Here is a 23,316-nt window from a genome sequence, read left to right as displayed (position 1 = left end):
AGGATATACAGAGCTGTGAATAGTATTTGAGTCCTTCCTGACTTTATCTGTTATTGCTAGTTGTTCACATTAAATGTTTTTAGGTCAGCAAAATAATCTTGTATTGGCCACAGGACATATTTTATTTTCATTTTAACTGATGCTTCGTGTTGGTTGAATAAAGTTATCCAATCCCAGCTGGCATTGTGTGAAAAGTTACTGCGTGTGTATCACTTCGATTATACCCCTTTAGCTGCAGTGGATGCAAACAAATACTTCCTGTAATTCAATATTAGTCTTTCTCACCTCATTGAAGGAATTTTAGCCCATTTTTCCTTGCAGAAGTGCTTTAAATCAGAAACATTGGTAGGTTGTTGAGCTTGAACTGCTCATTTCATAAATCAGTTGGATTTAGTTCTGACTTTGACTAGGTCAGTCTAAAACTTTAATATTGCTTATTTTCACTGATTTTGATGTGGACTTGCTTTTGTGTTTTGGATTATTGTCATGTTACATTACCCAGCTTTGGTACAGCCTCCGCTTCCACACTCATTACCTGGTATTCTCCTTAAGAATTTTCTGATACGAAACAAGATGCATGCTTCCTTTAATTATGGCAAATTGTTTAGTTAATGAGGCAGCAATACATCCCCAGCCAATCACACTACCATCACCATGTTTCACTTTTGTTACAATATTCTTTCTGTGGAATGTGTTTGTTTTACCCTGGACATAATAGGATCTATGTCATCCAAAAAGTTGTATTTTGTTTAGCTATCAAGCATTTTTTCATCCAGGTACTGTACTTCCTGACAAATGAGAGATGAGTATTTATGATTTTTTTTGGTTTGAGGGGGTTACTGACTTGCCAAAATAATGTAGGATTAGGTTGCATGCATAAACATACATTAAAAAAAAAAGTGCTTTTTATATGTGAGGGATGAAAGTTTTTTTTTTTTAAATTCCCCTTTTTTGGGCACGTGTTGGTGTAAAACACAGCATGATAATAAAGGCATTTTGGAAAATAAACTAATTTTTGCACTCTGTTAAATAATTAAGACCAAACTAGACTTAGGTATCATGACGTAGGGTGCTATCAGCTACAGTCCTTTTTCATGTCTTGTGTGTGTGTGATGGGAATAGGGACAGCATCGGTCCTGATCTCGTTCTTGTGTGAATTGCGAGATGTGCTTTTCCAGCCAATAATGTATATTTAGCATAACACAAAATTTACTATCTATGATACGCTAGATGTTACTAAGCATCAGTTTCTGTCAGTCATGGTACTAGGCATAGTTAATCTTTGTTTTGATATACCATAGTTTCATTAAGTTTTTCTTTATGTAGATGCTGAAAGGAAGAGTCTGTACACACTGTTCCTGGAATCTGTACAGTCAAGGCTACGGTTTGGAGAGGAGTCACCTACTGATATTGTAACAGAGCAACAAGCAACAAAGCGTAGCTTAATCAAAATGCAGTCCATTGTAGCTCGTCACTTGGAGATGGATGATGTCAATGATCCATTGCTTGCTATAAATTTTGCAAGGTAAGAAACATTTTTAATGGGATAAAACTTTGCAACAGTATTTGGGTTTTATGCAACCTTTACTGACCACACTGGACAATGAAGATTTTGTTACCTGAACTCCCGTGGTTGTATCTTATAGATTTTGGCCTGCTGTTTAGAAAAATCACCTTTAAGTATCCCTATCACATACTGTTTTATTGTAATCACCCAGTTTTGTGATTTCCTAAAGAATCCCATTACATTAAAAAGACCTGATCACTCTTTGAGCATTTGGTACTAGGGCACAAAAGTCTGGCACATAAACTACTTGTTGACCCAACAAAGATATTTTGTCACCTCTTAATATATTACTTGGACTGATAAAAAGTTTTGTGAAAGTGATGAACAAAGAATGTAAAGGATTTCAATATTTAAGACGGATGTTTCCATAAATAACTGATACCAAGATTAATAAAGACTTTTTTGTTCATCCACAAATCAGACAAAACATCAAAGACAAACGTTCAAAGATGTGCTAGTGGGGCCTGGAGGAAATTGCATGGAAAGCATTCAAGGAAGATGTTGAGAATTTTCTTTGCAACTACTGAGCATCAAATTTCATCAAGCTGTTTGACAATGTGCTTCAAACATACCAAAACATGAAGTAAAACATGTTGCTAAGGCTTAATTTTCTGCATTCTCACTTGGATTACATCCTTGCTAATCTTGGTGTGGTCAATAACCAACATGGTGAAAGATTTTGTCAGGACATTGCCAACAATGGAAAAGCAATATCAAGGCAAGTGGAATTCACCAGAGCTGTCTGGCTCTTGTTGGAAACTGACATGAGAAGCATCACATACTTCTACTTTATACAAATGAAAATTGACAAAATAGTTTTAGCTTAATTGAACTAATTCATTGTGTTAATATCATTAAGCGATTAAACGTGCTAATTTCAATATAAGTTAATTTCATGTTTCTCTATATTCTTACATGATATAGTCAATCTGAAATGATATTTGTATATTTGTATCATATACAGTACAGGCTGAAAGTTTGGACACACCTCCTCATTCAATGTGTTTTCTTTATTTTCATGACCATTTACATTGGTAGATTGTCATTGAAGGCATCAAAACTATGAATGAACACATGTGGAGTTATGTACTTAACAAAAAAAGGTGAAATAACTGAAAACATGTTTTATATTCTAGTTTCTTCAAAATAGCCACCCTTTGCTCTGATTACTGCTTTGTGCAAAGCACAAGTTTATACTGAATGCCAAATATGCAGTATCACAAAAGAAGATAACTTGATATAAAAGTGGCTGCAAAGTAAGATATTAAATACTGCTTTTTCCACATTATAGCTTAAGAGTTCAGACATGGGAATATATTAGAATGTATTGGCTAAGTACCTTAGTAGCAAGGCCTTGAAGAATATTTACTGTAAGATAGGAGAAAGGAAGTAGGATTGAGTTTATTTAAAATAAGCTTATCAATGTATTTTAGGCAGTTTAATTTTATTGAGACACTTCTGCCTTTCTGTGCTTTTGTTTCTTAATTTGTTTCCATTGCAAAGATTAGCATTTGTTAATGTGTGAGCAGAGACAGTTGTTTGCATTTGAAAAATAAGAGTAAATTAATGTATGTTTACAAAAAACTTGACAATCATGGAAAATTTCAAACTTTCTTTAAATCAGAACTCAAATTAAATTAAAAAAACCCACATATCTAATTGATAAGGAAATATCAACTGTAAAACTAGAACAAAACTTGTTATATACATTTACTAAATTACTGAATTCAAGTGTTTATTAGGCAGAACAACAGTACAAAATTGATGAAATTTCATTTTCTAGTAGGTATCAAAATATTTTCAAATGCAGAGCAAAACTATAAAAATGCAAAACGTCAATAAAACTAAATACTTTGGTAAAATTCATACTGGAGAGTATAATTGGAAACAAGCCCTGTGATAGTGGCTAACCATGAGCAAAGCATGGCATAAGTTGCTTTTATGAATATCAAATGTCTATAGTACCATCTAGTGGACTTTATGAATAGAGTGCTACTTAAGATACTTTACTCTGGCATTCTAGCTTGCTGAATTTCCTGTCTCTCTTCATTCACATCCTTCAATATAATCCTGAGCCTATGGGTTGCAATCAAAACAATTAGATCACAAGAACAGAAGTCTGAAATTAGCCTCCTAGGCAGGACTGATGAGATAATTCTCTGTGTCTGGGTGAGGAGCTTTTAGTACAACTACTGGTTCTTTAGATTAATGGGAAGATCAGATGTTTTGGACATATAGTAAGGATATTTGTAGGCTAGGGCTATTTAATTAGCAGTCTCTGGACCAGATTTGGCCCACAGGTAGATTTTACTGGCCCTTTGATTGGTTTTTGCCAACTAATTTAAAAACAAAATAACAGAATTTTCATTTTTGTAGGCACTTAGACATATAAAATGTGTCAGTTATTCTTACTTGTCTCACCCTATCAGTTTTAACTAGTCACTGAAAAGAAGCAATTATCTCAGGATTAGAGCAGAAGGTTACGTGTTTGTGCCAGTTAGAGTAAAAATGTGTATTTACTGTGGAATGAAAGCTTCGGTGATGAAGGAATTTTAACTTTCAAATGTATTTCAATACAACTTACTCTAACTTCAACAACAGCTTGCCACTGGGCTGTCATGCTTACTGTTAGAAACTTCAGCAGCTGTTTTTGGAGATATTAACTCATTCAATGAAACATGCCCCGTTTGTTTTAAAGCATGTTCAGCTCGATGTATATATGCAAGTGGCTGGGGTAGACAGATTGTAAATGAATATGGTGGTGTGCTAGACTACAAGCTTTGCAAACCTGGAAGTCCAGGGATGTTTTCTGGTAGCCTAGCTTTATATACAGGGTGGAGGATGACCTGCAACTTTTTACACCATATATTTGAAAAGTTTTACTTGCATAGCACCCTTCAATCACAATATATAAACAATCAGCATCTTGGAAGGGAATATTTTAAGAAATAGATGATTTTTAAAGGATTATGTCTTTTTCTAAAGTATACAGATATATGTGATCAAAAATGAACTGAAATACTACATTAATATTTTATTTCAAAATTTTATTTTCAGACCTAATCAAAACCGCCACCAATTAGTTTCTCTGTCAGAAACATGTCTTTTACAGTGTAATACATCTTTAGTTAAACACAACCAGTGATCTAGTGAGGCAACCATATCACATGCCCTTCAAAATAGCTAAGTGTGTTTGGGCCTGGCCAGTACTTGGATGAGAGTCCAACCAGGAAAGCTTGGGTTTCTACTGACAGAGGTATTGGCGAGGCCAGCTGGGGGTGCTTACCCTGTGGTCTGAATGTTTATCCCAGTGCTCCAGTGCAGTGAAGAGGACACAGTGCTGTAAAAATGGAGCCGTTCTTCAGAGGCCCTGACTCTCTGTGGTCATAAAATATCCCTGGGTATCCTGATGTCCTGGCTAAATTGCACATTATGACCTCTTCTATTCATGCCCCTAATCATCCCCTGTTTCTAATTAACCATCTATCTCACCCCTTCGCCGCCTAATTAATGTGTGATGAGTATACAGATGCAAAATGGCTGCTGTCGGATCATCCAGGTGGATGCTACACATTAGTGGTGGTTGCAGTGGCTCCCCACTCACTATGTAAAGTGTATAAATGTAAAGAATTATTATTATTATGATCTGTGTATATGAGGGCCCTCGTATTAGTAGTGAAGGTAAAGTATGATCTGAAAAATCATGTTCACACTCTGTATGGTTTGGGCTAATTTTATGGAGCACTTTCACTACCTCCAATATACCCGTTTGGAGACCAGAGTATATATCAGTTATTTTTTTTATGTGTCTCCCCTCTGAGACTGTATAGGACAAGATCTGCTTGTAATGTCCCTGATTTTGAGAGGTTAATGTCCATTTCCTAAAGTCGAACATTTCAAAATATGTGACAGAAGCATTGTTGGAACTTTCGAGCCATTACATGTGATCAAGAAGCTGCTGAATAGGTTAGGTCATTTTCTCTGTGGTAGCAAGCTCTGTCAGTTGAACAGTTATACCTGCTGCATCTGTGTACATTTTTGTTTCTAAGTTGTTCATTTCATGAAATGACTCGGCACTGCATCAGCATTTGTTGGATATTGCAGGCTGACTAGTACACAGTCTAATGTTACTGTGCTTTCTCACCATTTCAATCCTAAAATTAGTTTTGCCAAAGAACAAAGGACCACTTTTATTTGTGGTTTCTGGATGCTCTCTGCATACAGTATGATTCATTTTCTGAATAGGTTGTGATGCCGTTTCCTCCCTGCAGTTATCACTACTTTGCATAACATCCTCTGTATTTAATCTGCTAAAAAAGTTCTTCTACCGTAGTATTTGAAATGTTATTTTCTATTTATTGTTGTCATAATGCTGCTTGTCCGTTTTTTTTTTTTAAATATCCATAACAACATGTGCATTATTGCCTTATGTATCTGTAAATGACAACCAGATACTGTTCACTTTTTGGCATACTTGCCATTACTGCCCCAGTTGCTTTACAGCTAAAACTATTACTTTTCTTACTGGCTTTGTTGATTTGCTGCACGATTTCACTGTGTTGCTCACTAGTGCGTGTGTGTGTGTGTGTGTGTGTGGTGCATGTGTGTGCGCGTGTGCATGCGTATGTACAGCCCATTAACCAAAAGCAGTGATCAGATACAAAATTGTCATGAGTGGGTGACATGCATGTCTTCATTGCACTTTGATGACCTATTGTCTCGTATTCATCCCTTTGTTCATCATTCTGGCACAAACGTTACCAGCATTTTTTCGACATTCACTATATACTGGACACGGTGCTACACCCAGCCTCACAACATAGTTAGAAAAAATTCTGTGAGGATTGTGTGCCAAAAACCCAGTAATGTTGCTGCATCTCACATTATTTTTGCTGTGCTATCATCGCAACCAGTGCAGACGCAGAAAGTATAAACCAGACTTTAGACATGGTTAAGATCATACGTGAAGAACTGGATTTTTTGCTTTGATCAAATTATTTTTAATATGGAAAGTATTGCATGGACTAAAGATCTGATACTTCTGGTAGTCTGCCAGGCTTTGCAAGTATGTAGTTTGGTTGGCTTGAATTAAAAACTGATAGTCCCGGGTGTTCGGACTACAGATTTTGGCCACTCCTGAAGTCAGCATTCTTGTATGTGAATACCGTTAAGACAAGCATTTATCACCAGTCAGCACCTGCATCACTGCCTGCGCATTGTGCTTGCAGTGTGTGTGACTGGTTTAGCTACTATTGTTAGATTGACAAAATGTCATTTTTCTCAGTTAATGACAAATGCAGCATATGTAAATTAAGGTGTGTTCTGTTTGGTAGAAGAGTGAAATGTGTGTGAGGATATGTAATGCCATTTGAAAATGACTTGTGACTTGACAGTGTGCTATATATTCATAAATATTGATATATCACTATGCATTTGTGTGTTTTATAAAGTAATATGCACTCTGATGTGCAGTTTACAGATGTGGTATAAAAGACAGCGAGTTGTTTGCATGATTCTTGTTCGTGAAATTTATGTGAGAAAATGATAAACACTGACAATTTTTAAGTACAATATACATTTTGAATCATTCTGCAATTTAGTGTAAAGATTTTAATTGCCATTACAAAAGTAACTAAAATACTGAAAGGCGTAAGTTACGTTTTTTGGCTTTTGGAAAAAAGTTAATGGCCCCTTGACTGGTATTTTCATAATTTGGCTCCTACTTGGAACTAACTTAATAGCCCTACATTAAGCACTTTCCACAGGAATTGTATCAAGCAGAAATGGTATGAGATGACCGAATGACAAAAACAGATTACATTTAAAGGTTAAAAGTCTGAAAATCCAACTTTGTGTTTTTTGTTTTTTTTTTAACCATGACACCCAAGTACAGAGGTTGAGGGTGAGTGAGAGAGAGTGAGCATTTAATTGGCTGTTTATACAAAAATACCTTTATTGGGGTGTATAAAAGATGGTCTAGTAGAGAACTAAAGGTTTTCTCTAACTTTTGCTGTAATGTTACCCTGTTCACATAAACTCTTTTTTGATAAATTCCCCTGTAACTTGGACGAATTGAATTCACTTTCATATCTGTTGTTCAAGCCACCTGTGGCAGTTGTTGGGGGGGGGAAGCTTAATATAAATTAACACTGCTGTAGTCTTCAGCTAAAAGTTTGTCTTTTTTATTTTAACACCTATTTGTTCTTATTTGCACAACCACTGTAAAATGCACATAAATGAATGAGAGGTTAATGATGTCTGTTTTTGATTCTTTTGTCTAGATTATATTTGGAGCAAAATGATTTCCATGAAAAGTTTACTGGAGAAGATATTGTCTTTGACCGTTCTTCAGAATCTGTTACATGCCAAACATTTGAGCTTACCTTGAGGTCATGTTTATACCCTCATATTGAGAAGAGATATTTTGAATGTTGTGGCAATCTCATGCAAACACTAAAAAAAGACTACAGGTATGCTATTCAGCATATTTAAAAAGAAATATGATGAAAGCAACATGTATCCTTAGCTTGGTGATGTGCTTTTTCATGTGGGAGCAAAATATGTGACCTTCATGGTCAAGTTTAACCCTTAAAAATGTTTATCAGCTGCAGACTATCAATTGCTATTGTATTTGAAACACAAATTCAGATAAGAGAAATTACTGTGTTTTGGAATCTGTTGGGGGTGGGATGGAGTGAAGTTTAGTGTTAGATATGTACAATCATGTAGATATGGATCAGAATGCATTGTATTGAAGCTCAAAGAGTAAATTTCTTCTTAAAACATTCAGCCAAATTAACACAAAACTACCAAATTATTAGTACTATTTAGTATTAGCTAATTTAAAATTTAAGTTTTTTTTCTGCCTTGGAAGATTTCCGTAGAAAATCAGAACACACAGAATTTTCAGCAGGATTAATTACAAAATTATGTTACTGGTTCCACAGGATAAAATAACTCTGCTTGAACCTTACCAAACAGGATTTTTTTTCCCTCAATCATTTAGGTAGTATGGCTCACACATTTGTCCACCATAAACACTCATAATACATAAAACTAGTTTATCCTTCTATCATCCTTTAGCTAACATCCAATCTTTGTTCTAGTTATCCTGTCAGATACTAACCATTTGTAGCCCATTCTAGAGTTACTTCAACATCAGTGGTCATTTTAGTATATTTGTGACCAATTTGGAAGGTATTCTGCTCCACTACTGAGCCTATACTGTCTTGGTTTAAGGGCTTTGCCTGCTGTATATTCTATTTCCACTTGCCAGCTTAATGCCAAGAGAACAACCCTTGCCAGGGCCTTAGTTGGATCAGATACCAATAATAATAAATATACATTTTATATATATTCAGTGCTTTTCTTTGCATAGCAATGGCCTTTCATATGCACTCTGAACCCATTTCAGTTCTAAGACCAGCACACTGATGATGTTCTGCATTTTATAATTTATTTTGTTGTATGTGGCCTAAACAAAATTGCAAAAACGCTTTTTCTGTGAATTTAGCACTCTGATATTCTCCACTCATGCCTGCAATTTACACTGAATAGATGCAATGTGAGATTGGTCACACAAAGATTTTAATCAGGAACCAAATTTAAAAATTCCAGTTATTTTACTTTAGGTGTTTTTTGTGTATATTTTTGTGTCGGTTAACTATATTACATTTTGTCCATGATGCCTGAAGAATATCTGCATCTCTTACTAACTTAACAGAAATGATCACAAAGAAAGAACTAGATTATTGTTGCCATACCAGTCACACAGCCAGTCAGTACTGTGACATTAACTTGAAAAGAATCCTTGATTTCATATTTGAAATAACCTCATTGTCCCTGTTAACCATATCCACAGCTCACTCACTATGTGATCTTGAGCAATTTACTTAACTTGGCAGTACCCCCGTTCTGAAACTCATAAATGGCTGTACTTATAATGATGATTCTCTCTGGAATACACAAAATACTGTGTTTGTTTACAGACTGACAGAATACTTACAGGCAATGAGAAATTTTTTCCTCTTGGAAGCTGGAGATACCATGTATGACTTCTATACTGCAATCTTTGACAAGGTGTTTGAAAAGGAAAGTTGGCAGCAACTGTCCTTCCTTAGTGTTCAGCTACAAGAAGCGGTTGGTCAGCGATACCCTGAGGACAGTACAAGGTAAGCATTTTTTTCTCTCTCAAATTTTTGTTTGTAGGTGTGTTATTTTTTTAATAAAGGGTTTAAGTCTTGATCAGATTTTTTTGAGACTTCTGTAAATAACTGGATAGAAAACTATCATACTAACATTTTGGAGTTAGTTTTTATTATTAGTATAAAGAATGAATTATATCAGGTCTGTTAAACTAATTGCCTTGAGCTTCAAAGTATATATCATTGAATTTTTAATAGAACAATATTTTGACCTTTCAGTTTTTGCAGACCCTTATTTATTGTCATTAAAGAGTATGTAAAATATATTCTATGAATCAGTAATGTAGGAACACATTAAACTAAATACAGGTAACCCCTTCATATTATTTGTTAATAATACTTTGGTCCCCCTAATACTCAGACAAACATCATAAGATTTAGTAAGTAGACATGTTTTAAGTTGAGCTTTGATGCTTAGAGCATTTACATGTGCTTCAATAGCCTGACTATTCACAGAAACCTAATATTCTGATTAGATAAATTGGGTTATTGGTCACTGAAAAACCTGATTAACCAATGTAGATTTCTCCACGAATAAGCAGATTATTTGGCTAGGTAAACCAGGTAATCTGTGCATGTCCATTGCACTCTGCCCACCTGCACAAGTATTTACTTTGCATACACTCTCAGCAACCATGGGCAGAAGCTTCCAGAAAATACATATCCAGAGGGAAATGTTCATACAATCGCATTAATCCTTCTCCTGGCCAAAATAATCCATCCCAGCATTTCAGAAATTACTAAATTTATGTTGATGATCTGAATATACAGTACAGTGCTAATCTCAGCAACGCAATCTCAAGAGCAGTAGGGCAACACGTTTAAAAGTAACATACTTTACGTAGTCATTACTTTTTCAGGTAGTACACGTACTGGGTTCTTTGCAGGGCTTAATCACACAGCCAAGCAGAAAAGTGTTTACTATGTGTTTATCCAGTAACAGAAACCTATAAATGAAGAGTCAGTTCGAATAAACAATTTTATAAAACACAAGAAAATTATCATAGGAGTCATGCTTATTTTTGAATTCACAGTGACCAATGATGACATTTACTTTTTTTTTTTTTTGGCACAATAAGTATTTTGCCAAAGGGAATTCCAGAAGATTAATTGTGCATGTAAATGCAGATTATTAAGAAATCAGATTTGTGCCTTAATTGGGTCATGGGTGCTGATCAGGTTGATAGTCCAAAGACCCAGTGGTGGACAATAGAGGTGAGAGATACCATCAGGCTGAAAAAGGAGGCCTTCCATGTATGATTAACATGGGAGATTCCTGAAGCAACAGAGGGTTACTGACAGGCCAAAAGGGTTATGGCCTTGGCGGTTAGAGAAGCAAAAATCTGGGTATGGATGGAGTTTGGAGAGACCATTGAAAGCAAATATTTATTAGGCTCAAAGATTCTGACAAACCATCAGGTGCCTAGGAAGGGGAAGGTGGGGCTTCACCCAGGCTGTTCTCTGCAATGGTGGAGAAGTGCTGACTCAGTCTGAAGATGTACTGTAGTCTGATGTTGGAAGGAACACTTTGAGGAACTCCTGAACCTGATGGACACACCCTTTGTGGATTAGTGTCAGAGCCAGAAGCTAAAGTGTGATCAATACCCATTTCTCTGAGGGAGGTCCTTGAGGTAATAAGCAACTCCGTAGTGGCAAGGTCCCAGGGATAGATGAGATCCACCCAGAAATGCGTGAAGGCTGTTGCCATTACTGAGCTGTCACACCATTTCAGTGATACATGGTCAATGGCAGCTTTGCCCCTGGAGTAGCAGACCAGATGGTGGTCCCCTTTTTAAAAAGGAGGAATAGAGGGTGTGTGCTCCATTTACCTGGAGAATCACACTCCTTGGCCTCCCTGATAAAGCTCATGTCAGGGAACTGGAAAGGAGACTCCATCCAGCAATGTGGATTTCAGAACAGTGGACCAGTTCTTTAGCCTCATGAGGATCTGGGAGGGTTCATGGTAGTACACCCAATTGGTCTATGTATGTTTTTTAGAGAAGGCGTATAATTGTGTTCCTTGAGGGATTCTGTGGAGAGTGCTGGGAGAGTACGGGGTTCCTGGGTCCTTAATGAGGGCTAATTAGTCCTTATATAATCATGGTGAGCTGTGTCTGCATGCTCGGATAAGATCAGCACTGTTCCCAGTGGGTGTGGGACTCTGTCAGGGCAGTGCTTTATCTCCTATCCTGGTTGTGAATTTCATAGACAGGATATCGAGGCAAAGCTGTGGAGGGGGTTCAGTTCAGTTTCCTTACGATTGCGTCACTGCTTTTTGCAGATAACATGGTTCCAGCACGCATTGGACACGTTATGTGACTGAGTGTGAAGTGGGAGGGATGAGGATTAGCACTTCCAAATCTGAGACCATGGTCCTCAGTAGGAAAAACATGGACTGTCCTCTCCGAGTGGATTGAGGGGGAAAAAGGATTGTGAAGTCAACCGACAGACAGAAGAGCTGAACGCAGTTATGTGGTCGTTGTAGCAATCCTTAGTGGTGAGAAAGAAGCTGAGCCTGAAGGCAAACCTCGTGTTTGACCTATCGATCTAGGTCCCTGCCATCCTTTATTGTCATGAGCTTTGGGTAATGACCATAAGAATGAGATTGCTGGTACAAGCTGCTGAAGTGAGCTTTCTCCAAAGGGTGGCTGGGCTCTCCCTTAGAAAAAGGGTCAGCAGCACAGACATCCGAGAGAGGCTTAGATTAGAGCGCCAACCGAGGTGGTTTGGGTATCTGATACTGGTGCCTCTATGTAGAAATTTTATGGGCATGACCAGCTGGGTGGAGACCCCAGGGACAATCCAGGGCTTGCTGGGAGGATTATATCTCCCATATGGCCCGGGAATACTTCATCCCACAGTATGAGATGGCAAGCGTGGCTGGGGAAAGAAAGATGTGGGCCTCACTGCTAAGACTGTTGCCCCTGTGATTCATCTTGGATAACTGGTGGGAAACGAATGAAGTATTTAGTGGGGCTTTAGGTTTGCCTTTCTTCTTCAAAATGCTTCCAGATGTTATGGCTAGAATATTTTCAGCTACTATATCATTTAGCTTTTTTTCCTGTCAAAATTGGAAACTATATTTGACTGTTCTAACTACATATAGAGATATGGCAAAAAGCTGTGAACTGGTCTTAACTACACAGGTTCTTTTTGAACAGTTCCTTCAAATTGATTAAGTTGACACAGAGGCTTGGGAGAAACAAAATCACATCTCCAGGAACTGGAGAGTCTAAACGTCCCCCTATCATTTCTGAAACATTCATGGGAGTATCCGGGTAATATGTTTTGTTTTGTCAATTCTGGTGAATTTATAGACAAAACACTGTGATATTACTGAAAAGCCTTGAAACATTTCCTTTAAAAAAAGAAAATAAAAAGCAATCAGCAAAGCAGTGTCATTAAAGTCTCAATGTAACCTATTACAGCCATGCATGCTTAAAGAGTGAATAAAAAACATAACTGTGAAAGAAGTAAATATGGGTAAAACTCATTTCTCTTTGTGGTGTGACACCTTAATCTGAAATGTTCCTTTGTATTCAGTGTTCATACATGTGTAAGACACTTCTGGATTGTCATGTCAGGGCATGCTATTGCAGAAAAGATTTCACTTTTACAGCCCATCATACACATTCAATGCATTAGTCACAGTGAACATTCCACCTGCAGTAACACTTGAAAATGTCATTTTCTGGGGTTGCGTGCTATATAAAGGATCATTTAGAAATTGCCCTTAACCTAACATTCATGTCTTGAGGATATCTGGAGTACCCAGACGATGACCAATACAGGGAGTGTGCAGACTCTACAAAGCCAATAACTGGGAGTAAGATTTTAACTCGGGACACTTGATTTATAGGTTAATTACATTAATCATATAGGCTCACTGCTGGGAAGTAAAGGCCAGAGTTACAATCAGGAGAGAGGAATTGTTGGGGTGGGGGGTTGGGCGTGAAACTGTAATTCTTTATCCAGTCAGGTGATACTTGTTAATTGTAAATACAGGATTGGAATTGTTTCATATTGGTACTTAAATATATATTAATAATGTGATATTTAATTTCTAATCTTATTAATTTTTTCTTATAGGTTGTCAGTATTTTTAGAATCTGTTGACCCATCTAAGAAGAAACAGCCTATTAATAACTTGGATGGTTTGACCCTTAGTTATAAGGTATTATTTCTAATTGTTGCTTATTGTTTTATTTGCACTTGTTCTTTCTGCTTCTATTTAATATTGATGTTAAGGGGGTTATGGCGGTGGCACAGTGGTAGCGCTGCTACCTCGCAGTTAGGGGACCTGTGTTCGCTTCCAGAGTCCTCCCTGCGTGAAGTTTGCATGCTCTCCCCGTGTCTGCGTAGGTTTCCTCCCACAGTCCAGAGACATGCAGGTTAGGTGCATTGGCGATCCTAAATTGTCCCTAGTGTGTGGATGTTTGTGTCCTGTGGTGGGCTGGCACCATGTCAGGTGTTTGTTTCCTGCCTTGTGTCCTGTGTTGGCTGGGATTGGCTCCAGCAGACCCCCGTGACCCTGTAGTTAGGATATAGCAGGTTGGATAATGGATGGATGGATATTAGGTGGCCAAGATCACAGTAAAACACTTCTATTATATAACATATTTGGAAATTCAAATAGCAGCTATATGGATATTTTGAAGAAGAGGATGGAATATCTCTAGTATAAATATGTTTGGTAATTGGATACTATACCTACTGTTAATATGTATTATAGTGGTTCAGTGGTTAGCTCTGCTGCCTCTCACATCCAGCATCTTTGGTTCAAATCCCATACCCTAGTCGGGATGAAGTTTATGTGTTCTCCTTGTGTCTTTGTGGGTTTTTCTTTTGGTAATCCAGTTTTCCACCCACATCTCTAATGATATATATGTTAGTATGACATAACTGGAGATTCTAAAAGATTTTGTTTGACTCCTGGCTAAGGAAAAAAAGAAACAGTTTACAGTTCTGTAATCTTAAAAAAACAACATGTTTAATAAATGAAAGAAAAAAAAAGTATTTTACATTGGCAGCAGTAATTGGTTACTAATTAGGAAAGAGATTTAAACAAAAATCTCAGGCCAGCAGGATCAGAATTTGACACTCCCAATTTAGACACATTTATCAGTACAGGGCTTTCCTCATACTTATTCTCCTTCATTGACAGCTTAAGGTCCAGTGTTTTGTGATTCCACAGAAACAAACCTGGAAATCAGATACCTGACTTTAGTACATACGTCTGTGATGTTGAGATGGTGCACATGAATTGCATGATATTGTCCATGAGAAAAGTCCATCTGCTGTAACATCTGTTTCAGCTGCCTATATTTAAAGCTGGTTTCACAGTGTCTAAAATTACATTTGAAATTTGTTTACATATGTATTATTATTTTCAAGGTTGTGTTTATTAGTGTTAATGCTTGGTTTTTATGTCTTTCTCACATTTGCACACCAGCCCAGGTTATAGAATACTTTTTTAATTAAAGGGGTAAAATTGTTTAGTTTGAAATTGCGTAATAGGTGTGAAAAAGTTGAATGTACCTTACTTTGCAATATGGGCTGAGCTTGGGTATTTACAGTGAGATGCAGTAAAGGTGTACATGGACAGCAAGTGACATGCAAAGCTAAATTGCTGTGAATGTGAAATTTATGAGATGTTTCTTTATTCTGTGGTTTATCACATAGCTCCCTTTCCAGTTAATGTAATAACAAATACCGACTGCACATTAAATCAGTTAATGAATATCATTTAAAGTTCTGTCATTGTTTTTGAGGAAAGTATCTCTCATATTTTCCTGCTTTACACATATCTGCAGCATGCAAAGTGTTTTTTTTTTTGTGCTTATTGTAATGGAATGAACCGGTCTTCCAGGGCAGGAGTGCTACTGAGAAAAGTACAATACATTAAAAAAAACTTTGATTAATAATGCTGTCTGTGACATAAATTTATATTTACAGGTTCCATGGCCTGTTGATATAGTGATTAGTTCAGAATGTCAGAAGATCTATAATCAAGTCTTTCTACTTCTGTTGCAAATAAAATGGGCAAAATATAGTCTTGATACACTTCGTTTCAGTGGTAAGTGATTTAGCATTATTGTTTTGCTTTTTACTAACTTAATTTTATCAGTATTTGAAATATGACAGTATGAAGTCTATAAGCTGAAATGCAATATTTTGGATGGATGTGGACATGTTAGTGCTAAAGACAACTTCAAGGATCATATGTAATATGATACTTCATTACTGAGAGGAGAAACCCTCTGGTAGCCACAGCAGACATGTAATCTTTGCTAAGTTTGATACCCACCATTTCCCATATTAGAGACCACTAAGAGCTACAAACCCCACATTATATAGTCAGAACACTCTTAACATATTTTTTTCTGCATGTCTGTCATTTTTGGTAAAATGGAGTCTTTTACCAAGTTATTTGCCTCTTCTTTCAATAAGGAAGGCTCTCATATTAAACCAGCATATCGCAGTTATATTGGCATTGCCACTTTGGCTACTTCTTGATAGTTTTATAATCACACCATCTACCCATAAATACAGTGTAACATACTCACTGATGTTAGTTTAATAATATATTTGCTATATGAAAATATGATAGGGGGAAAAAATTATTGGATTTCCTCTGTGAAACCAAACATACCCTGCACATTCAGAATGGAAATATGTAAATAGTGTTGAATCTGCTAAGCTTGTATTTTCCTGCGGTTTTAACTAATTAAGGGAGTTGTATGAGTATAAAATGATGTTTGGTTAGTGTTGTTCTCTATTTAATTTTACATTCATATGCTATTCCAGACTGATGAGTAAGTACAAATAAAATGCATCAATGTATATTTTTAGTAGTAACAGAGGAAAGGAAATTAATGAGTCAAACACTGTGACTTTGGTTTACCAGCTTTAACACTGCTGGCTGGAGGATGTGCTTTTCACTTCATTCACTGAGCTACGTTTCTGTTCTGTCTGATAAAGAAGAGAATTAAAAAGTCTGTACCACTGTTTTGTAATTAACGCAAAGACTGCTGCTGTTAATAAAGTACATAGTCCAAAGTCACAAAACAGACTTTAAATTTTATATATTTTTATCAAAAATAATTAAAAAATGAGGCTCTGAGTGTCTCATTTAGTAATGGCAGGTAATATAAACACTGTGACGGTTAAAAAAAAGATAATTTCAATAGTATAACAGGTTTTACATTTTCAGTACAGTCCATTTATTTGCATAGTATAAAATATGCACATGCTATTACTTTTCTCAGCCAATCAGAACATTCAGGTTCCATATAATTTTGATTTTACACTTGGATATAATGCAAGACACATTTTGGACCACTTTAGCTACAATAAATTTCACATTAATTGAGTGAGATGTGTTGCAGAAGGCTTAAACAATGCCTATTAAATTATCATAACCTGTTACTCCCTATTTCACATAAATTCTATCTTGTAAGATTCACATTTGTTTTCTGATATAGAGAGGCTATGAAAACACAATAAAATGTAACACGTCCAAAGGGAGAATATTTTTTACAGCTTATGCATGTGCCGATTATTTTACATGAATTAACCTTTTCAAAGAAAAACTGTATTAGTATGTATGAAGCATCTGAATTTAGATGGACCTATGAGTAGCATATTTTTTTTCTGTGTATGTTTTGCATCTTTCGTGAAAAATAACTTTAAAACAAATTAACAAGTTACAAACCTCTAATATGTGGCCTATCGGTTCTACCAGCATCCATAAAAAAAACCTTATCTAAGTACCAGTGATATAGATTATTTTTCTTTTAATCCAGATTGTCATAAATACTTGTTAATCATTTTGCAGTACTACTTCTTCGTCTTTTGGCTGCTCCCATTAGCGGTTGCCACAGCGGATCATCTTCTTCCATATCTTTCTGTCCTTTGCATCTTGTTCTGTTACACCCATCACCTGCATGTCCTCTCTCTCCACATCCATAAACCTTCTCTTAGGCCTTCCTCTTTTCCTCTTGCCTGGCAGCTCTATCCTTGACATCCTTCTCCCAATATACTCAGCATCTCTCCTCTGCACATGTCCAAACCAATGCAATCTCACCTCTCTGGCTTTGTCTCCCAACCGTCCAACTTGAGCCAACCCTCTAATGTACTCATTTCTAATCCTATCCATCCTTGTCACACCTAATACAAATCTTAGCATCTTTAACTTTGTTACCTCCAGCTCTGTCTCCTGCTTTCTGATCAGTACCATCGTCTCCAACCCATATAACATAGCTGGTCTCACTACCATCCCTTTCACTCTTGCTGATATTCGTCTGTCACAAATTACTCCTGAAATTCTTCTCCACCCATTCCACCCTGCCTGCACTTTCTTTTTCACCTCTCTTCCACACTCCATTACTCTGTACTGTGGATCCCAAATATTTAAACTCATCCACCTTCACCAGCTCTACTCCTTGCATCCTCACCATTCCACTGAACTCCCTCTCATTTACACACATGTATTCTGTCTTGTTCCTACTGACCTTCATTCCTCTCCTCTGTAGAGCATATCTCCACCTCTCCAGGGTCTCCTTAACCTGCTCCCTGCGCACGCTACAATTGGGTAAATTAGTTAGACAGTGGATGGATAGACTTGTTTATCACAGAGAAAAAGTGTAATATACTCCTTTTAGTTATTAATATTCCCTTCTTCACCATACAGTCATTTATAGTTTATTTGATATATAGAATTTCACCTATGACCTAGCTTTACTGTTTCCTACCATGTTGTAAAGGCTGACTAAAACAGGTAGGCATCAGGAAGGTTATTTCAAAGTAATAGAGGTTAAACTGTAAAATATGTTTATTAATACACAGATTGGCATTGAGCATTTATTTTTTTAAACTTTATTTAGCTGTATTTTTAGATGTATAATACCATGGCATCCTAAGATAGGCATAAGTTACTTTTTTTTTTTTTTTCTTTTTAGAACTGTCAGCTGCAGTTAGAAGGAATGAGGGAGGATTGTTTGATCAGGAATCTGCCAAAGAACCCATAAAACAACAAATACATCGAATGTTCTTGTTGAGAGTGAAGCTGATGCATTTTGTTAACAGTCTACATAACTACATAATGACGCGGGTGAGTCCTTACTTGCTGATCTTTTCCACATATAACATCATTCAGTAAATTTATTTAATCCACATGGAATGTATGTGCTCAGTATACAATCATGGCCAAAATTAACGGCACCCCTGGAATTTTTCCAGAAAATGCACCATTTCTCACCAAAAATTGTTGCAATTACAAATGTTTTGGTATACACGTTTATTTCCTTTATGTGCATTGGAACAACACAAAAAAACAGAGAAAAAAAGCCAAATCTGACATCATGTCACACAGAACTCCAAAAATGGGCCGGACAAAATTATTGGCACCTTTTCAAAATTGTGGGTAAATTGTTTTATTTCAAGCATATGATGCTCGTTTGAACTCACCTGTGGCAAGAAACAGGTACTGGCAATATAGCGATCACACCTGAAGCCAGTTAAAATGGAGAAAAGTTGACTCAACCTTTCTGTTGTTTGTCTGAGTGTACCACACTAAGCATGGATAACAGAAAGAAGAGCAGGGAATTGTCTGAGGACTTAAAAACAAAATTGTGGAAAAATATCAACAATCTCAAGGCTACAAGTCCATCTCCAGAGATCTTCATGTTCCTTTGTCCACCGTACAACATAATCAAGAAGTTCACAACACATGGCACTGTAGCTAATCTTCCTGGAGGTGGATTGAAAAGAAAAATCGATAAAAGACTGCAATGAAGGATAGTCCAAATGGTGGATAAACAGCCCCAATCAACTTCAAAACATATTCAAGCTGTTCTGCAGACTCAGGGTGCAACAGTGTCAGCTCGAACTATCTGTCGACATCTGAACGAAATGAAAAGCTATGGCAGGAGAGCCAGGAGGACCCCACTGCTGACACAGAAACATAAAAAAGCCTGACTGGAGTTTGCCAAAATTTACTTGAGGAAGCCAAAATCCTTCTGGGCGAACGTCTTGTGGACAGATGAGACCAAGGTAGAGCTTTTTGGTAAAGCTCATCATTCTACTGTTTACAGAAAACGGAATGAGGCCTACGAAGAAAAGAACACAGTACCTACAGTCAAACATGGTGGAGGTTCTAAGATGTTTTGGGGATGTTTTGCTGCCTCTGGCACTGGATGCCTAGACTGTGTGCAAGGCGGCATGGAATCTGAAGCCTACCAAAAGATATTGGGGCGCAATGTAGGGCCCGATGTCAGAAAGCTGGATCTGCGTCAGAGGTCATGGGTGTTCCAGCAGGACAATGACCCCAAACATACCTCTAAAAGCACCCAGAAATGGTTAAAGACAAAGCGCTGGATAGTTCTGAACTGGCCAGCAATGAGTTGGGATCTAAATCCAATTGAACACTTATGGAGAGATCTCAAAATTGCTGCTGGGAAAAGGCGCCCTTCAAATCTGAGAGACCTTGAGCAGTTTGCTAAAGAAGAGTGGTTGGAAATTCCAGTTGAGAGGTGTAACAGGCTTGTTGATGGTTATAGGAAGCACTTGATTTCAGTTATTTTTTCCAAAGGGCGTGCAACCAAATATTAAGTTGAGGGTGCCAATAATCTTGTCCAGCCCGGTTTTTGAGCTTTGTGTGAAATGATGTCAGATTTGCCTTTTTTCTCAGTTTTTTTTGTGTTGTTCCAATGCACATAAAGGGAAAAAAAAAACGTGTATACCAAAACATTTGTAATTGCAACAATTTTCTGGGAGAAATGGTGCATTTTGTGGGAAAGTTCCAGGGGTGCGGATTAATTTCGGCCATGACTGTATGTAGCCTTACATAGCCAAAGAAGTGTATTCTTGTTCTGTAATCTCTTGTTAAAGGAATAAGACACATACCCCCCACTCTCACTCATAGCAGGCTAATTTAGTGTTAGCAGAAAATATGAAAGCATGTCTTAGAACTGTAAATGGGAAGCTGGTGTCCTGAAGAGGATGTGAGTATCTGTGTAAGTGTGTGTCTCTTGTTTGGTTATTAACCTGCACTCATTGTGGTCAGGATAAGTTACAATTTCCTGTGATCCTGCATGTTAAAGTGCCTATAATGCAAATGTATCTTTGGATAGGCCTACAAAGAACTGACAATATTTAAAAGAAATGATATACAGTATAAGCAGTTCCTTTTATCCACTAGATGGCGCAAATACGTAAATATAGTATGTTTGTAATTTTGCTAGGGGGGAAAAGTTTTTTGCTAATAAAAATCAACAAATTGTTGAATTTAAATCATACTTAAATCATATAAAATGATAGGTAGTTTTCTTTTAACCACTAATGCTTAGTGCTGTAAGGAAAAAGTGTCATGTTCTTAATGCTATATATTTTAATATTAATAATAATTCCATAGACTGAAGTTGCTAAATGTGTCATGTGCATACATTTTACAGTGTACATTGCATTTTTTCACACTGTAAACCTAACTATAGTTATCAGTACCACGTGAAAAAGTAGAATCATTTGCTTGTGGTTTTTAGTTTTTACTGTTATTTATCTGCTACATAAGAGGGCAAAACAAAACGGTAATGTGTGCTCTACTTCTCTACACTGAACACAGTTACAAACTATTTAGCATTCATATTACCAGTACTTCTGCGGTGGCCAGCGCTTGTTTCCTGCCTTGCGCCCTGTGTTGGCTGGGAGTGGCTCCAGCAGACTCCCATGACCCTGTAGTTAGGATATAGTGGGTTGGATAATGGATGCATGGATTACAAGTGCTTAGTGTTCTGTGTATGACCCATGTTTTTAAATATTACAAGATTAATAAATCCACCGTCACCAATTGCAAGACCTCCATTATATTTTGTAGCACAAGAACCCTTTTGAAAGAAAAGAACAAATCCTAATGTTTTGTTTTGTTTGCACAGCTCCCCGTGTTAGATGTGACTAATATCATGCATTTTTTTTAAAGGAAGCTTTTAAAACAGTTAACACTGATGTTTGGAGTTGTGATAAAAAACAATATGTCCTTTTTTGGATACTAAGTAGTTCTAGTAGAAAAAGAATAAAGTGGATACTAAATTTTTAATGGGTTACCTTAAAAGTAAGATGACCTGTTAGTGACTTTGTAGTTTTTAATGTAATGTATTTGAATAGATAGTTAAAAGGTTACAAACTATGTCCAGAATGCAATTTTTTTGCATCTAAGAGCAAATGCTGTATGTATTGTATTTCAGGCTTACAAAATGACTTTAAATTATAATTACGTATCCTCTTATTTGTAAATCTAAACTGATATCCTAAGCTGCTTAATTTTCATTTATTTTAGATTTTACACAGCACAGGCCTGGAATTTCAACACCAAGTGGAGGAAGCAAAAGATCTAGATCAACTTATTAAAATTCATTACAGATACCTCTCTACCATTCATGACCGTTGCCTTCTTAGAGAAAAGGTAGGTAAACAAATTATTACAGTGCATCCGGAAAGTATTCACAGCGCATCACTTTTTCCACATTTTGTTATGTTACAGCCTTATTCCAAAATGGATTAAATTCATTTTTTCCTCAGAATTCTACGCACAACACCCCATAATAACAACATGAAAAAAGTTTACTTGAGATTTTTGCAAATTTATTAAAAATAAAAAAACTGAGAAATCACATGTACATAAGTATTCACAGCCTTTGCCATGAAGCTCAAAATTGAGCTCAGGTGCATCCTGTTTCCCCTGATCATCCTTGAGATGTTTCTGCAGCTTAATTGGAGTCCACCTGTGGTAAATTCAGTTGATTGGATATGATTTGGAAAGGCACACACCTGTCTATATAAGGTCCCACAGTTGACAGTTCATGTCAGAGCACAAACCAAGCATCAAGTCAAAGGAAGGAGTCTGTAGACCTCTGATACAGGATTGTCTCGAGGCACAAATCTGAGGAAGGTTACAGAAAAAATTTCTGCTGCTTTGAAGGTCCCAATGAGCACAGTGGCCTCCATCATCCGTAAGTGGAAGAAGTTCGAAACCACCAGGACTCTTCCTAGAGCTGGCCGGCCATCTAAACTGAGCGATCAAGGGAGAAGGGCCTTAGTCAGAGAGGTGACCAAGAAACCCGATGGTCACTCTGTCAGAGCTCCAGAGGTCCTCTGTGGAGAGAGGAGAACCTTCCAGAAGGACAACCATCTCTGCAGCAATCCACCAATCAGGCCTGTATGGTAGAGTGGCCAGACGGAAGCCACTCCTTAGTAAAAGGCACTTGGTAGCCCTCCTGGAGTTTGCCAAAAGGCACCTAAAGGACTCTCAGACCATAAGAAACAAAATTCTCTGGTCTGATGTGACAAAGATTGAACTCTTTGGTGTGAATGCCAGGTGTCCCGTTTAGAGGAAACCAGGCACCGCTCATCACCAGGCCAATACTATCCCTACAGTGAAGCATGGTGGTGGCAGCATCATGCCGTGGGGATTTTTTTCAGCGGCAGGAACTGGGAGACTAGTCAGGATAAAGGGAAAGATGACTGCAGCAATGTAGAGAGACATCCTGAATG

General features: G+C 37.1%; 1 protein-coding gene across 1 annotated transcript in view; it reads left to right on the top strand.

Moving 5' to 3' along the window:
• The window catches only part of tubgcp5 (tubulin, gamma complex associated protein 5), a 53,847-nt gene that overhangs the window by 19,603 nt on the left and 10,928 nt on the right, over positions 1-23,316 (top strand). The window contains exons 14-20 of the mRNA XM_039744717.1: positions 1,327-1,525; positions 7,849-8,037; positions 9,556-9,738; positions 13,861-13,945; positions 15,727-15,847; positions 18,732-18,883; positions 22,103-22,228. Of these exons, the coding sequence (XP_039600651.1) occupies positions 1,327-1,525; positions 7,849-8,037; positions 9,556-9,738; positions 13,861-13,945; positions 15,727-15,847; positions 18,732-18,883; positions 22,103-22,228 (1,055 nt within the window). The remainder of the gene's footprint in view (positions 1-1,326; positions 1,526-7,848; positions 8,038-9,555; positions 9,739-13,860; positions 13,946-15,726; positions 15,848-18,731; positions 18,884-22,102; positions 22,229-23,316) is intronic.

The sequence above is a fragment of the Polypterus senegalus genome, chromosome 2 (genome assembly GCF_016835505.1).
Source record: "Polypterus senegalus isolate Bchr_013 chromosome 2, ASM1683550v1, whole genome shotgun sequence".
NCBI classification, from domain to species: Eukaryota; Metazoa; Chordata; class Cladistia; order Polypteriformes; family Polypteridae; genus Polypterus; species Polypterus senegalus.
This window is presented reverse-complemented; position numbering and strand designations above follow the sequence as displayed.